General features: G+C 38.5%; 1 protein-coding gene across 1 annotated transcript in view; it reads left to right on the forward strand.

Annotated features, from left to right (window-relative positions):
* Positions 1 to 17356, forward strand: part of SPATA17 (spermatogenesis associated 17) — an 84022-nt gene that overhangs the window by 7366 nt on the left and 59300 nt on the right. Inside the window, exons 4-5 of the mRNA XM_054576591.1 lie at positions 5389 to 5439; positions 13029 to 13132. Coding sequence (XP_054432566.1) covers positions 5389 to 5439; positions 13029 to 13132 — 155 coding nt within the window. The remainder of the gene's footprint in view (positions 1 to 5388; positions 5440 to 13028; positions 13133 to 17356) is intronic.

Below are 17356 nucleotides of genomic sequence, written 5' to 3' on the forward strand. Positions count from 1 at the left end.
TCCTGCAGGATTTCTGCAGATACTGTTAACTCTGCCTGGAATGCCCTTCTTCCCTCCAACTTGCGGCCCGTTGGTCTGAATCCCTGCCTATCATTGAAGACTCTCCTTCACCACGAGCCTTCCCTGATCTAAAGCTGAGTACGATGGGAGGCGTGTCTTAGGAACGCTCTGCTCCTGCGCCAGCCGTCAGCGCAGTCCCTTTGTTTAGTTAGACCCCTCATCCGAATGGCAGCAACTGTCCGCTTCAGTCCGTCCCAGACGCTCCACAGTAAACGTCACACGGGCAGCCTGCAGCAGCGTTTGTTAACTGGACCAGTGAATGGTTCACAGGGATACAAGTGGGAAGACTTTTGTTATGGTCATCGTGGCGGATGATTAGTAGCAACATGTGTTAAAAGTATTCACTTCCTCTTCCTCATAAAACATAAATGATTCATCCCCAACCCATCGACTTGGGGCTTGGCCATATATTGTGGACGGAAGGGACAGGTGTTACCGCCTAGGGGAGGCTTGAAGTGACTTTTTCTCTCTTTCCTGGGTGAAGATGAAGAGACCCGTGGAGCCTCGGGACAGGGGACCTTAGCCCACAGCAATGTCAGGGAGACATCAACTTTCTGTTTTATAAGCTACTGCAGTAGCTGCCCTTTTATCTGAGCAAAGCTGATTAGTGGTTACAATGACCACAAAGTCGTGCGTGTGGGTAAGAGACCTTCCGGAAGGTGCACTCAGTGAAGCTCACACGGAGCTGTGCGCTCGGAGTCGGTGGTGGCGGCGGCGTCTTGGAAGCAGATGTGGCCAGCTCTGCAGAGTGCCTGGAGCAGGGTGGGCGAGCTGGCAGCAGCTGCTGATGGGAGTGAGCTCCTGAAAGGGAGCTCAGACCAGGAGCCCTCGCTGGCGGGGCCCTCGGAGCCGTCATTGCGGGAGGACAGGGTTTTCTCCCGCTCTTTCCTGAGCAGGGGGCGGAGGGCCCAGAACTGAGGCTCGTGGAATGCGTGCGGTCCGACTTGGGCCGAAGAGAGGGAACTGCAGGGAGGCGATGCTAGACAGGCAGAGACGCAGCAGCAGCAGCAGCGCAGGGAGCAGAGGAGACGAGCCTTCGAAGGAGGAGTTGTGGACAGCCTGCCCTGCGGCAAAGATCAACGGCGAGTGCGCAGTGAGGAGACGGAAGTCCCGGGTCCCCCTAGGTGGGTTCTGTATTTTTAGGCAGGCTCCCTTTAAACTCCACTGCAGCCACGGGTGTCTGTCCAGCCTTCCATAACTCTCACGGCGACAGGAACTCGCTTAGCCAGCCTCGACGTGGCTCACGGTCCCCAGGACGGTGCCCCTGTTGACATGCCCTGCTCCCGTCTCTCCGGACGTGCCTCGTTCTTGCTCCCTGCACGGCTGCTCTTCGGCCTCCGGGCCCGCAGGCCTGCGGGCCCTCCGTCTCGGGCCTTCCTGCGGCCGTCCACGCGGCTCTGCGCGGGAGCGTGGCCCGGACGCGTGCATCGAGTCACAGCCTTGCAAATCGTCTCCTCTCGGGGAGGGCGTGCTCTGCTCCTTCTCTTTTATGAACAAAGAGCGAGTGGCCGCCTGGCGCGTGTGCTCACGCACCGGCACATCCCGCCTGTGAACGCCGACTGTCATTTGGCCGCCTCCTGCCCTGCCCCTTGGACACCGCCGCGGTCCCGCCGTTTCGGGACCCTTGTTCTCACTTGCGTGCTGTTCTGGGCGGTGTGTCGCTTCCACCCCCGGCTTTACTTCATGAACGACGACGTGAAAACAGCCGTGCCAGCAGGTGACCGCACACCAGAGACAGGTGAAATACTCCTTCCCCTCCTTTCTGGGAGCATTGGTACTCGAGCCAGCAGGTGGCCGCACACCAGAGACAGGTGAAATACTCCTTCCCCTCCTTTCTGGGAGCACTGGTACTCGAGCCAGCAGGTGGCCGCACACCAGAGACAGGTGAAATACTCCTTCCCCTCCTTTCTGGGAGCACTGGTACTCGAGCCAGCAGGTGGCCGCACACCAGAGACAGGTGAAATACTCCTTCCCCTCCTTTCTGGGAGCACTGGTACTCGAGCGCGTTCCCTGGGGGGATTAACCAGCATAACCTGCGCAGGGCGGTTATAGTCTCTCTTTATTTTTCCTTCTCTTTTTTATACTTTATTGTTATATATTTTGTTTACATTATATAACATTGTATATATATATTGTTTACATTATGTTTAATATCAAATACACTGTGTTCTTTAATCACCACACTCCTGAGAGCAGCTAAGTATAAACAGTACCCTAATGTACATGATTAGTTCTAGGTGCCTCATCATGAAGTAAATATATCGAACCATAGTCCAAAACTGCTCACTGTTGTGTTTTTAAATTGAGGTCAGTGTGTAACATACATATGACAACCCCATTGATAGAATTTAATTTTAAAACTTTTAGGTGCATTAACAGCCTTATAGTAGAACCATTCAATTTATAAAGAATTGTTATTTAAAAAGATTAGTTTTTTAAATTACAAAAGTAATTCACTTTATTGTTAAAAATCAAGGCTCACAACATTTATACTCTGCCTAGCATTTTACTGCTGCTTACAAAGGTTTTTATTTGATTAGCGTTTGAAAGAGGGATGATGGAAAGGGCTTTTATTAACTTTAAATGGGACAACGGGTGCCATCCACTATCAAATGCTATTGCACGTCGCCATGATAAATACCATCAGGGTTTTTACTATGGTTTGTAAAAGTAAATAAATTTTGGTCACTGTTTTTAAAACTGATGAGATTGACATGACTGTGTCGACAGACATTTTTTATCTCCCTTTATTAGATTAATAAATGTTTTTTTCATAGGTGAGAAAATGCCCAACTCCTTTTATAAATTTCTTTATAGGACTTCCAAATCATTTATAGGTAAATAAGGTAACATTTGTCACCCTTTAGTGTCAGAGCCTAAAACTGAAACATAATATATTTTTTTCTTTGGGGTCTTCCTTTTAAATAAACACCAAACTTTTTGAATAACTTAAAACTCTAACTTACTAATATTAATTTACAACTTTATCAACATATTTTCATTATAATTATGAAATGATTATATTAATCACTTGCTTTTAAAGATTATATTAATAGTAACTGTGAGAAATAATATACGTGGCTTTTAATTTTTTGTGGGAAAATAAAGGTTATGTTAAAAATCAGCTGATGATAATGACCAGATTGTTATCGGCTTCCAGCAAACAAGGCCAAGCATATGCACAAAATACTCATGATTATTTGATAATGGATCGTTTTAACAATTGTACTCAAGCTTATGAAATGAGGACGACACTGATAGGGAGGTGACAGAGGCTCGGGTTCACAGGCCTGCGATCCACAGTGCAGGGCTTCCGAAGTTTCCATTGTCATCACCTTAATAAAGATATGTCTTCTGCATCACCCGATGTAGCAAACAAGGCCAGTTAATTTGGTCAAGGTTATATAGACAAATTACTTAAACAGGCCTCACACACGGGTTTAGGTTCTTTTTTTGTTTGCTTGTTTGTTTGTTTGGCACTTTCAAAAGCAGCTGGGCTAGAGAATTGAGAAAGATGTAACATCAATTACTGGTTTACATGAGACTGCAACATTGGAATCAAAGCGCTCTCCCACCCATCAACTAAAACATTCAGAATCTTGAGGCTTACAACTGTATCTCTTTTTCCTCTTCATTCAGAATAAAATTGAACCCCTCAAACATTTTGCATTTTATTTAGAGTTAAATTCTTACTTCTAACAACACTAGGGATAAGCCCTCTTGTAATGGCATCACTATGTCCCAAGCCCCTTTATCATTTTAATCTTCACAACCACTCTAGGAAGTATGTGATGACCCACTGAGTAAGGATGGAAATAAAGGCTGGGAGACCTTAAGGAACTTGTTCAAAGCCGCGCAGCTGCTAAAAGCAGCGCCAGGAATTGAACCCAGGTCTGTGGCTTGAATGCTCACATATTCACTGGTGCTGACTGAACAGCAATGTGATAAAAATAATCTTTTTCTGAACGCAAATTTTTTCAAGTATGTAATTTCCAATATGCTTCTTTTGTATAAAAATATTTAATGTGTATCCCTGCCTTGATATGACTTGAAGAAATATGATTTTAAAGTAAATATTTTGAATTCACCTCAAACACCAAGAATTATGCCTTGATTGTTATAACAAAGAAAGAGAATTTAAAATGAAGTAACATCATTGTGTTCATTTGTAAATAACATATTGCAGCCAACTGTTTCTTAATTGCTCAGACTGTTGATAAATAATCCAGCCCTGCTGCTCTGCACAGACAATTTGCTTTGGATCAGACCAGGCAATACAAACAATACTAATTACAGTGAATTTCTTTCATATAAATTCCTGTTTGTTGTAGGGAAGAAAACTGCTATATAAGAGGTTAAGGTCCTCCTCTCTGATTTTGCCTGAAACATAATACCTATTACCTGGGCTAAAGTTACAATAGTCGAATGAGTTTTGATTGAGTAAAAAGGGATAAATTTGTATTTTGGGTTGAAAAACATATGTATATCCTTCCTTTACTGTTTATTGTCCTGTCATGAATTCTGTTAATTTTACATTTTTAATTAAAAGGTGGGACAGATATAAAAGCTTCGCTTAAAACAATATTTCATTGAAATAACTTATGTTCCCAAATGATGATTTGCTATAAGAGAGCTGTGTGTATTAATAGACAAATGTGTCTCTACTAGAAAGAAAACAAGACTTCAGGAAGTCTTCACTATATCAGGGGATTTGCTGTAACATGATGTCATTGTATTTATGATTTTATGGCATTAAAATGAAAGTTAAATGAAACAAAATTCCCAAGGATTACTCAGGAGGCTGCTAAGTATGTAACATTTTGTACAGATGGTTGGAAGGCACAATTTTGCTCCATCACTGCATACATATCCTTGAACGATTTCGACTGAAGACAGCATTTCTTTGAATTTTTCATTAAACCAGACGTCTTGAAATATGAATTCCTTTTATGTTTCTGTGAGTTTTGGCTAAAAGAACCCCAGTGAATAAATCATACAATACTGCATGTCACCAGCACTTGTGAATATTTCTGCTTTGTTATTCTATTCTCAGTAGAGCACCATTGATTATCAAACTCAGCGGAGAGCATTTTATGATCATATATCTCCATTAGCTCCTAGTTTGACTACCATAGATTTTTCTGGTTAAGCCTGCATTATGTATTAGGAAGCCTATCTCTTCAACACAAAGTTTGATTTCATTTTTCTAAGCCTAGAGCTCTTATTATGTATTATGTATAAAGATTCTTATCTTTTATATGTAAAAATAGGCTGCACTGTCTTTGTGTAACTGAAATATATGCCATCTTTTTTTTTCTTGATTCACAGTTAGCATATTATACTATGAAGATGAATATCTACAATGCAATGGCTGTCAGGGTAAATATTTCTTCACTTGTTAAACAAATGAAAAGTCAATTGTGCCTTGAATTCGCTTTTAATAAAATGAGCAAACCAGAATAATGCAAATTTGATTGATATGCTAATAGTAAAGAGAGAAAAGAGAACATAGTTAAAAAGTTAGCTATACCAAATAATCTTGGCAATATTAAAAATTAGAGTAAAATGTAAAACATGTAATTATCAATGCTTATGTTTTAGAATGTTAAATATCTCTCAGCCATGACTGGGGAAAGACCGTAAATATTAATGAAGTAATGTATTAGTTTCCATGTCATAGAGAATATTGTGATAAATAGATGAACATGGTTCTGGAATATAAGATTCCAGCCCAATACAAATCAATTAGAAATCATTCACATGATTGAACAGTAATCAAGTCAGTTTCCAGCTTAGAAGTTTTATTTCTATCATTTCTATGTTCATTTTTATGTGTTATTTTCCTAATGGAAAGCTGAACTTTGTGATTATGGGGCTGGCTTGTTTTTGTATAGATTTTGGGAATGGGCACGCATGGCAAAAATACTTCTTTTGTTTCAGAAAATATGGTAATAGTTTAATTGTGAAACTATTATAAATGCAGAAGGTACTTAAGCAAATTCCATTAACGTCCTTAAAACCTACGTTTCCTTATATTTTCTTTCATCAATCAATTAGTTCTTCTAATCATGGATTTTACTTGGGGTGAAAAAACCTTCTGAAGGTCCTGCGTCACACTATGGCAGGTGAACTGACCTTGTTTTGGTTGTTTACACTGCTTCGGGGAGGGTGCCCTTCTCTACAGGCCTGAGTGCGCTGGGGCCCTGGCTTGGGGACAGCCCCCGGTGTCTCTCTGTCCACCTTCACACTCTGTGGTTGAAAGGAAAAAGAATCCAGAGGAAGTAGATCTTCCTGCTTCTTTTCCTGAGCCCCAGGCAGATACTCCAGCCGCAGCGGGCTCTTGGCCTTTCTTAGTGATATGGCAACACAGGAAAACAATTTGGTTTTCCTCTTTCATGTCCAGATTGCTGCAGTATGGGAATTTAGGAGATTTTGATTCTCTGCAAAAGACTTAACCTCTGAACCTAAAAGACTGTTGGATTCTTTCATCCTCCTTACCTCCTGTCAGATGTGTCTGCAAAGTAAAAAGCAACACATAACTGAGCCCCTGAAGCAGCTGATGAGCAAGGACTTAGGTGTCTTCGTAAGTCACCAGAGGAGGTACAGGCACAGACAGCAAGGTCAGAGAAATGCATTCCCTAGTTTATTTTTTAGCCCCAAATCTTCATTTGAATTCCGATCTACTTCCATCGTTAAGGTTCCTTTAACTTAGACCAAGAAACTCTAGGAAATCTCTATCAATGCAAGCCACTTGGAAGGCAGAACATATGACTTATTCCCATATCATACTGAAGCTATGTTTTCTAACAGTATTGTCCCAGGTCAATTTATCTTTGATTAATGTCAAGGCCCAAATTGAACTTAACCTGACACCTATGACCCTAGACAATGGCACACTTTAAAAGATCCCCCGACCCTTTTGTGTTCCAGAAACAACTTAATGCAAAAAGAAAAAAAGAAAAATAACATCAAGTGTACTAACATTCGCATCATTGGGGACCCAGAAGAAGCAGAGAGAGAGAAAAGGAGGGAAAACCTATTTGAAGAAATGATAGCTGAAAGCTCCCCTAACCTGGCAAAGGAAACAGACCTGCAAGTCCAGGGCACACAGAGCCCCAAACAAGATGATCCCAAAGAGACTCACACCAGGACACACACACACACACACACCCCACACACACACACTGGCATACCACCCAGCCCTGAAGAGGAATGAGGTCTTGTCATTTGAGACAACACATGCAGACCTAGAGGGTATCATGCTAAACAGAGTCAGTCAGGGAAACACAAATACTGTATCATTTCATTTATATGTGGAATCTAAAAAACTAAACAAATGAACAAACAAAATAAACAGACTCGTAGCTACAGAAAAACTGAGTTGCCAGAAGGCTGGAGAGATGGGCAAGAAGGTGAAGGGAGAAAGAGATACAAACTTCGAGTTGTAGCATACGTTATGGGCGTGTCAAGTACAGTGGAGGGAATATAGCCAATAGCACCACCGTGACTTTGTACCGCAATGCGTGGATACGTGACATTTTGTGGTGATTATGTTGTAAGGTGTATAAATGTCATCACTGTGTCACACACCTCAAACTAATATAATATTGTATGTCAACTATAATTTAAAAAGAGCTTTACAGTCCAGAGTGAAAAAAGCTCTTTCCCCACTTACCGTAGGTAAGAAGCGCAGACTCCCCACCCCCGCATCCCTTTTACCTTTGGCAGGGCCAGACACAGCCCCAACCTGATTTCCATTCTTTACCTCGTACACGATTCACTGAACTGCCTGTCCCCTTCGATCAACTGGAAAAAGATGTTTGTTGATCGAGCTCTGGTTAAGCTCCTCTCTGCCTCCCAGGGCCCCGCAGTTCAGCCGGCAGGGAGCATTTCCTGAGTCCCTCCTCCTGAGACGGGGCTGGCTTCCGAGTCAAACCTGTGCTCTTACTATCTGACATGCTGCCCTTTTATTGCACGTCCCCACACAGGTTCTTTCTAACCTTTGTTTGGTCCTTCCTGGAAAAGAAAAAGTCTAATTCTTGTAACCGTCGACAGGCTAGCAGATGCTGTGGTCACAGCATCCTCTCTGCTGCCTACAGCTGCAGCCACTCAGCCCTTGCCCCTTGCAGTACTTCTTCCAAACAAAGCCTCTCCTTGCTCTGGCTGGACTGCTCACTTACCTGGCACGTTCCAAGAGAGCAGAATAGAGGTTGGAACGATCCCCCGAAGGCATTCAGGAATTTTCATGGGGCTGCTGGAATATGTAAATACCACTCTGGGAAATTTATAACAGAAACACTTCTCTAGGGGAGATGTTTATAGACTTCCTTCTGAGGCTTGAATGAATTAGCTTGGTCATACGCTTTATGTCCCCAGGGTGAGAGATCAGGAGTGAGGCTCACATGCTTGGAGGCCAAAGTGGTTGACCGACAATGACTCACACTCAGCATTGGTTGGTCCTAGGGACCAGAACTGAATCCATTTGTAAGTGGACTTGGATAGATTTCTCTGTAAGTGAGTTTTTACAAGATGGCGTTCTGAAAGTTTTGCTCTCTGAAGAGACCAATGTGTAGTCCACACACCTTCATGTTGTGAACATTTGAAGATTACAACCACAATTGGACACCAGCAGCTGAAATTTTATTTCTCATATCTACAGTTTTGCCTTTTCAGTTCATAAGCTTCCAAGCAACTTTGGTCAAAATAACTATCCTTTAACTGATTTAAATATGAGTGGTTGTTAGTGTCCAAGAGGAAGAATTTCTAAGAGTAACAGAAGAAATCTATATAGTAAGTAATGTTCAGACAGATACGTATGAACCCAGATCATAGGTAGGATCTTCACGTGCAATAGAAAAGAAAAAAAGCTTCTGTTTTAATTTGCTTCATATACTGAGCCAATGGCAAATTATATATTGACTGTTGATTCCTAGCCTGACAAATAAATCATATTCAATTTTTAAGAAGGCTAGTGGAACATTTCCAAAAAGAGACAAATTTTAAAAGTTTAATTTTAGGCTATCCATCTCTAAATAGATGTCATTTTTATAATGAATAAATTATAGGTTGTGATTTTTTTATGTTGTAATAGAGATTCATATTCTGATTTGCTGCATTTAGTTTTTAAAAGGTCACCTTTTCTCTAAAGACTTTATGATCCCCCTACCCATGTGGAATTGATTGCTCTCTCTTTTTATGTCCCTATTTTACCATTGACATACTTCTGTTATAGAACTTGTAACATTTTATTATCCTTACTAATTTACGTGCCTGTATCCACCCCCCACACACTGTAAGTCTCTTGGGGCCTGGGTCCTATCTTCCTAGTCTTTGTATCTACATTTCTTCACTTATAGTAGCTGGTTAAGTAGATATCCCCAAATAAATTAATAAATATTGGCTTTTTCTTCTTAGAGCTCTGGATCTGTGGGGAAAAAATGATGCTTTGATAAAAACTAATCCAACTTTTAACATCAAGTACCCATTTTCTTTTATTTCCCCCTTGTGTCTAAAATACTAAAAAAATATGAGAAAAGATTACATGGTGGCTTTAATTAAAACTGCTAAATCCTTCAGATATATAAGGCTCCATCTCAGTCTCCTAAGTTATTTATAATCCTATTTTTATATGTATAATGCTATGAAGGATTTATGTTTACAATAATAACTCCAAGATTAGATAAATATAAATAGGTAAAATAATTCATGAAAAAATATTGTCAGTCCCTTATATACTAAGCAATATGTTGGGTTAAAGGAATACAAAATGAGTAAGACACAGTCTCATTCACACAAAAAAGGTGTGCCAAAGTATTAGCCTAAGGAATAGAGGGGAAGGGACCATCTAGACAGCCATGAGCTTTTGCCTGGTGATGGTCAGGTATTTAAATGTCCTGTCATCATGCAAAATAATATTTCTTTTTCCCTCCTACTCCTTCTAATACCAAACCATTGTGAAATGGTTGGGTAGGTTTGTAGAAAAAGTTGGGAGTCAGGTAGAGTGAAGAAACAGGCTATTAAAGAGAAGAAACTGCAGAGAGTATAATTATCCAGAATATCTTCAACCAGCCAAAAATATCTAGTGTGTAGTATATATATTTGACACGCTAATGCAGTGACACCTAGGATGAAAACTTGGATATTACAATTTTTTTAACCATTTTATCTTTGAAAATTTAGGAAACCCACTCTTCCTGTGTTCACTGTATAGTCTTTAGGTGTTGTGTATTCTAATTTTTAAAAAGTGTAATTATGAATAAGGGTTCTATTTGTATGCTCTCATATACATTTAGAGCATCACTGGGTAGGTTATTAGTGAATTTCTTGTCCATGTCTTCATTTTAATTTTAGGTGAGAAGGCATTATTTTTCTCTCTTCTAATAACATTAAGGTTACTATTAATTTTGAGGAATAAAAGTAAACCCAATGGAGGGAAGATCTTTTTCCATGAGCAGATAACTTTTGATAACTCAACATTTTGCCATTTGTTTTAGTGCTTAAAATAAACATTATTTATAAGACCACTTACATTTTGATGTGACTTAATGGGGAATATGCATCATTGATTTGACTAGCTGAAGAGGTCGTTTGGAAGTTGCCTGTTAACAAGCTGTAACCTGCTGAGCACACAATGACTTTGTTTAAAATTATCTATTCAGAGCTGATCAATGACAATAATTGTTTTATACCAATCACTTCAGAAAGTTGCTAATTACTTTGAAGGACATGAACACTAGCTTTTTTTTTTTTTTTTGGAAGTTGCCACCTATTCACCTTAAAATTACAAAAACACATTATCAAAAGTCATCTTGCCTCTTAAAAGTACTTTTATTAAAAATTAAAAAGTTTATTCATTATACTGGGATATCAACTGGAAATTTAGGCAAAATTCAAGCTGTCTGGGCTTCACAGTAATAGAGGCTGGGTTTGTATCCAGATTTTGCCTTTACTTTTTCCTGGTGATGTGATCTTGAGCAAGTTGCTGAACCTCAGTTTCTTCTTATCTTACATGGATCTCATGCCCTGTTCACAAGGCTGTCGTGGGAAAACCTGTGAAGCAGTGAGCAGAACACCTGGCACATTCCAGGAGTTCAGTCAGTTCTCTTCCCTGGACGACAGAGCCTTCACCTGCTCGAATGCTCAGTTTTTTCCAGTTCTCTTTTCACACTTCTGACAAAGCCACTTAAAGATTGATTGGTTATACTTTCATGTGGATAAGTTTAATTTTTTAACCATCACTTACTTATTATTCGCTTTAATAGCCAATTGTGAATAAAAGGGTTTATCTTGGAAAGGAGTTTCATCCTGCCTTGGGCGGGGAGCAGGGATACCTACGCAGTGAGGGTATAAGAGGCTGGCTGAGGACACCCCCATTGCAGGCTTTCCGGGCGTGGGAAGGAGCCCCTTCCACTGGCTTCCGTCAGCACCCTTCCTACTGGTGCAGATTTTTCCGCCAATTTTAGTTGTTGCCCTTCCAGTTTTCTCTTCCCTACTGCGGTCCAATCTAACCACAGATCACCACGGCACTTCTTCCCTTCTCAGCGCTCCAGCATGCATCTTCTGTGTTTTCTGCTGCTCGGTCTCACTCAGAACGCAGTGCTGTTTTCGAGCGATAATCAGCCCCTCCCTTGGCGCTATTTGAGATCCTAAAATTTTCCCGTGTGTCCTGAGTTACTGCTCTATCTGATGGTGGCTTTCCTGTCAGTGTTTGTTTACAAGTATTCTCTCCTTTAATACAGTTGATGCTGTGCGTGCAATAAAAGTACACCAAACATTTGAAGATGTCCAACCAGCTGTATAACCCTAGACAACTATTTAACCTGAGTATCAATTTCCTCTTCTATTAAATGAGGCTGATAATCTCTACCTCAGAATGATACTATAATGATTAAATTAGGTAAATCGGGGAAAATATTCACTTATTTGCATTTATGATTTATATATGTATGCATATTCCAAATGGTTATTAATTTTTCATTAGGAAAGTGGTTTGTATTAATTCCTCCCTTTCTTTGTTATTTTGTTAGTAGTAATACGGTTCTGGTTAAATTGGAAGGATATTGTTTCTAAATTGAGTATATAATTTAAAAATTAATTTTTCTTTATTTAAAGAATTAATTTATAAAATAAGGTTGAAAGACATTTGTAAAGACATCTACAACATTGTTACATTAACTTGCTCTTCTACATAAATTTTACTTTCTAGAATTGCCTCTGATTTAATTGTTCTTAGAAGCTGTTTGCATATCTTCAATTATTTTTCATCATATTAAAACATTCCTTTACAATCTTCCCATTTAATATCTCAGATTGTAAAATGCCTTTTAAATGGCCAATTTTAAAACAAAAATATAAACCAGAATTTAAGTAAAACATTTTTCTTGTTTATTCCTAACAGTTTTCTCATCTATAAATAAAATGATAAGAATATTTATCTTATAGGAACCTTCTAAAGATTAAATGCGTAAATACAAGCAAAACTTCAGAATAGTGCCTCTCACCTAATAAGAATTCAACAAATGTTAGCTACTGCTACTGTTAAAGAAGTATTAAAATAGCATGATGAAAATACAAGACATTTTGTTTAAAAATTGATAGCACTAAATTTAAAAAGCCCTTTTTAAAAACTGACTTCAATGAGACCAAATACAATCTTCAAGTCAGTTGGATATGTAAAATCAAAAACCTGTTCTGGTGAATTTTTAATCTTTCAGTAGTTAATTTTATATTTAGTGTTTGTGAAACAATTATAAATGTTTTAAAACATATTTCCGAAGTATGTTTTGTCATTATACATTTTATATAAACCTGCGATTACAACCTGCATTTGAAACTATATGTAGTTATATTAGTAGAAAAGCCTTCAATTTAATGAGTTATCATCCATCGCTATTTTATTTTGAAGAACTATTAATGCTTTCACTAAAAATACTCACTGACGTATTTTATCTTTTTATTTACTTCAATAGATTCAGAGGCAGTGGCGAGGCTATAGGATTCGAAAAGTCTGCTTTAACTATTTTTACTTGAAGGCATATCTGAAAGCCGTGGAAGAGACCAATGACGCAGTTAGGTGAGTAGCGCAATCACTAGTCTGCCAGTGAAAATTCTAGAAAACTGCCTCAGGAGATGTTGGTCATTACCATAATGAGAAATAGTTTCTCAAACTCAGTGATATTTTAAACAGCAATTTATTGATAAGGTAGAGATATGATTCTATTTAACTTAAAATTTATTGTTCTATATTTAAATTTCTTGCACTCTTTATTATAAATTAGATTATATTATGCCCTGGTTCTATGAAAAATAGTTTAGTTACAGTAAAATCATTTCTTTTAAAATGAATTTATCTAGAAAATGATTCTATTAGATATGAAGCCTTAAGTAGAAGACTCAGATGTATTTTGAGAAACATGTTGAATAGCAAGAACTTGCATCTCAAAGAAGAAAATAAAATATCATGGAACATAATACAACAGACTGCTTGACTGCCAGTGTTTATTCCCCCAAACTCGTACAGAAGCGCATTATAAACTGCCAGTGCACAGTGAGCACTTACAGGATACAACACATTGTGCTGCCCTTTATCCTCAATGTCACCTTGAACATTTTCACAACCTGCACAGCAGGTATTACTACATACTCTACAATTCAAATGGAAAAAATTTAGTTTTGTTTTATTATGTTTAACACTTCCCTCTAAGTAGTAATTTCCATTAGGTCCTTAATTGAGCTAGAAATACTTGTGTAGATATTTGATAAAGAATGAAGAGTTATCTTCAAGTAAGGCTAAGCATAGAATATAGACAATGAACTATTACTAATTAATTATTTGGTCAAATTAAGTGAAACTCATTCAGAGTCAATATTAAGAGTAATTTCTGTATTGTATTAATTTTCTTTAATAAAACCCATTTAATTACTTTTGAAAGATGTTATAATGCTACTCAGTAAGACCATTTATTGTTACTCAACGGTAGATTTTCCGTTTTGATACATGAAGAATATCCGAATCCCAAACAAGTGGCCGTTTAGTAGATTCATTTGGCAGGTGAAGTGTCAGGTAGCCTCCACCGGTGCGCTGCTGTGTCATTCCATTCATTTTTATTATTTGAACACGAATTCACTTCCCGGTGTATCCGTGGCGAATCTGCGCGGAGCGGCAGGACCGCGGACAAGGCACAGCCCCAGGAAGCGCCGCCGCATCAGCGGCTGTCAGGTCGGCCTTGCTATGCTGTCCATCCTCATTTAACTGTCCCACAAGATCTCTTAATGAAGTTAAGCCCCAAGTTCACTGCAATAATTCTGTGGCAAGAGTTTGTGCAATGTAACAATTCATCACTTGTCAGGAAGGCACTTTTAGTTTATACATTTAATAAGGGCATCCTCGAGCTTGGTTAATTAGAAGTGAACAGTTTGCATATTTACTAAATGCAAAGTGTCATTGCCACCACGGCCTATTGCCTGCATGAATTATTTCTCTATCTGCAATAAACAGCTGGGTAATTATTACCGCCATAATCAGATAAATTCCTTCTGTAAGGCTTTTCTTAACATGGCAATTCTTTGAACTCATCCAAAGCTGAACAAAATTTATGAACTCCAGCAGCGAGGCCACTTTTTCATACTCCGCTGTCCCTGTTCCCTATTTCAAGGACATAAGTGGAGCACCATAGATACTGTGTAAACAGGGACAATAAATATGATTACCTAAAGATAACATTTCATAAACTGCATTTAAAAAATAGAATATTCTGATCTCCGCCAACGAGATGACAGCAGCTGGCTTTCTCTAATTGCACCCAGATGATGGGCTCTTCTGCTTAGGGCTCCTTGTGATGTGAAGGAGAGAACACTTTACCCTCCCAGAGCCGAATCAGTCTGTGATGTTAAGTACACATGTGAACTTTTTCCTGTGGCATCATTTTATATGTGAAGAAGCAACAATTACGGCAATGACCTTGATAGTATTTGGGTAACATAGCAGAGTGTCTAACTTAAAATACAGCATATGTTCTTTGCTTTGAAAACAGTCTGTAACTTATCCATAATTAGTAATTAATGATATAACCCATATATTCACTTTAACAGATGGAATGATATGAACCATGTGATCAAAGCCTTTTCAATTTCATATACTCTATTTTTAACAAGAACCCACTACCTTTTAATAATTTGCTATTTTCAACAAAATGTAAAGCAAAACATATAAAAAGGAAAAAGAGTTTCATTCCCAAGATAGAATTAACAAAAGGAAAAAGCTGTATTATACTGGGTATAATTTCTTTACATGTGTATTAATTACTTTCAAGTTTAACTCTTGACACAGTGAATTTCAAGTAGGAAAATGCAGACTGATGGCTCTAATGGTGTGAATGAAATGTAATTAGTTAAATACATCCCATTGTGAAAATGGAGAGGCCGTAACTGCATATGCCAAGAAACAGCTTTTTCTAGCACTACCTGTGAACCTTTACTAGGAGACACTGAGTAATGTAATGAGCAGTGACTTCTGTAACTTTTTTTTAAACAGCAAAAAGACCATCTGAATTGTGTATCTTTCTTTTTTTTCTTTTTGTGGAGATGTTTGGGGTGGCGGGTGCGGGGGGCAGAGTATCACATTAAATTGTTGCTCATTTGAAAGGAAGGGACTAAGATATGTTGGTTGATGGATTTAGCCTTGTGGTTGTCCAGTTTGGTGGAATGGATGGATGGAAAGTCTGTATCTCTCATTTAGTGTAGCTGATCTTTTGACAGGAGTGGATGGAAGAGAGTTCCTTATTTGTTTTCCTTTCTAATTCTGTGATAAGGACTGGTAATGCTATTTTTGATATTGCTGATTGAGAGTAAATTTATATAGCGGAAATCTGATTCAGGTACTTGATAGATTAATATTATACAAACTTTTCAGTCATACTCAAAGACATGTTTACATTATTGTGAAAGTGTATTGAGAAAATGTAACTATTGCTAAAAAGTCATTTATGATACTATCCAGTAGGCTATTTGGCCTTCATCTTCTCTGGCCTCTTTGAAGCATATAGTGCTGTTGATCACTTTTCTATTCCAAGCTCTCTTGTAACCTGAATTATTTGACACCGTTCTCTCTGGTTTCCTTTTTAAAGTTTCTTCTCCATGGCCTTTGTGGGCTCATCTTTATTCACCGGATCAAAATACCAGGGTTCCCTCTGTGACACACTTCCATTGTCACCCTGTATGCCCTGGACAGTCTCAGACGCTCCGGTGACTTCTGCTGCCACTTGCATGCTGGTGATTCATGAATCTGGATATTCTCCAGCCCGGAATTTTCTTCTGATTATTCTAACCATCCGTTCCTAGGCCTGCTAACGTGGCCCCTTGGACATCCACAGATACCTCAAGCTAAGGTGTCTTACACCTTTATATGTTTGCATATAAAATAATCATTCTCCCAAACCTAGTGTTTCTTTTCCTAGTTCTCTTTCTTCCTCTATCTATTCTCCCTACTGATGCCTGAAAGATTCTTCTAAAATACAAACCTGATCAATGTAATTTGTTATACTTCCTTCCTTTTAAGGGTTCCGTAGTAAAAGATGACTTAGAGGTCTTAGAAACATGGCTAATATAAATACTGGGACTGGATTTTAGAGTATCTCCTTAACATAAGAATTAAGCAAACTCAAAATAAATACTTGCATTATTTTTTGCAAGTATTTAGCTAAATTTATATAGCGGAAATCTGATTCAGGTATTTTTGCAAGTATTAATAGTCATAATGCTTTAATAGTATTTAAGTAGTCATAATATGTAAAAACATGGCTCTTGAGGAAAAAATGTTAACATGTATCTTCATCAAAATGCTATTGCAGAATGAGAATTTCTAGTGTTTACATAAACCTAAAAAAACAGAAATGATGTGATAAAGAGGAAATGTATGTAGTGGTATCAAACTACAAAAGCAGTGAATTACTAAAACATTACTTACTTAAAAATACTTTTTATTGCCACTTTGTAATGCTTTTCAGCTTTTTCTCCCTCATTTTCTTTCTCGTCTCTCTATTTCCTCTCTCAGGAGCGACATGGAAGAGAACAGAGAAGAAAATCGCTCCAGTCCAGTTTGTTTCTCTCTCTCTCTGTTCTTTGTATGACATGTTTGTAATCTTTTCTCACCCTGCCTGACAATAAATACGATGAGGTTCTGTTTGGCATTCACATGGAATAGACTTCTAGGACCAATTATAAAACAACTGTTTGATAAGTAGTTTTATAAAACTCATTAGATAATTTTCTTGAAATTACATGTGGTATACTGCCTTAA

Source organism: Pteronotus mesoamericanus, unplaced genomic scaffold (genome assembly GCF_021234165.1).
Source record: "Pteronotus mesoamericanus isolate MK-2021 breed Mesoamerican mustached bat unplaced genomic scaffold, CSHL_Meso_final contig_347, whole genome shotgun sequence".
Taxonomy (NCBI): domain Eukaryota; kingdom Metazoa; phylum Chordata; class Mammalia; order Chiroptera; family Mormoopidae; genus Pteronotus; species Pteronotus mesoamericanus.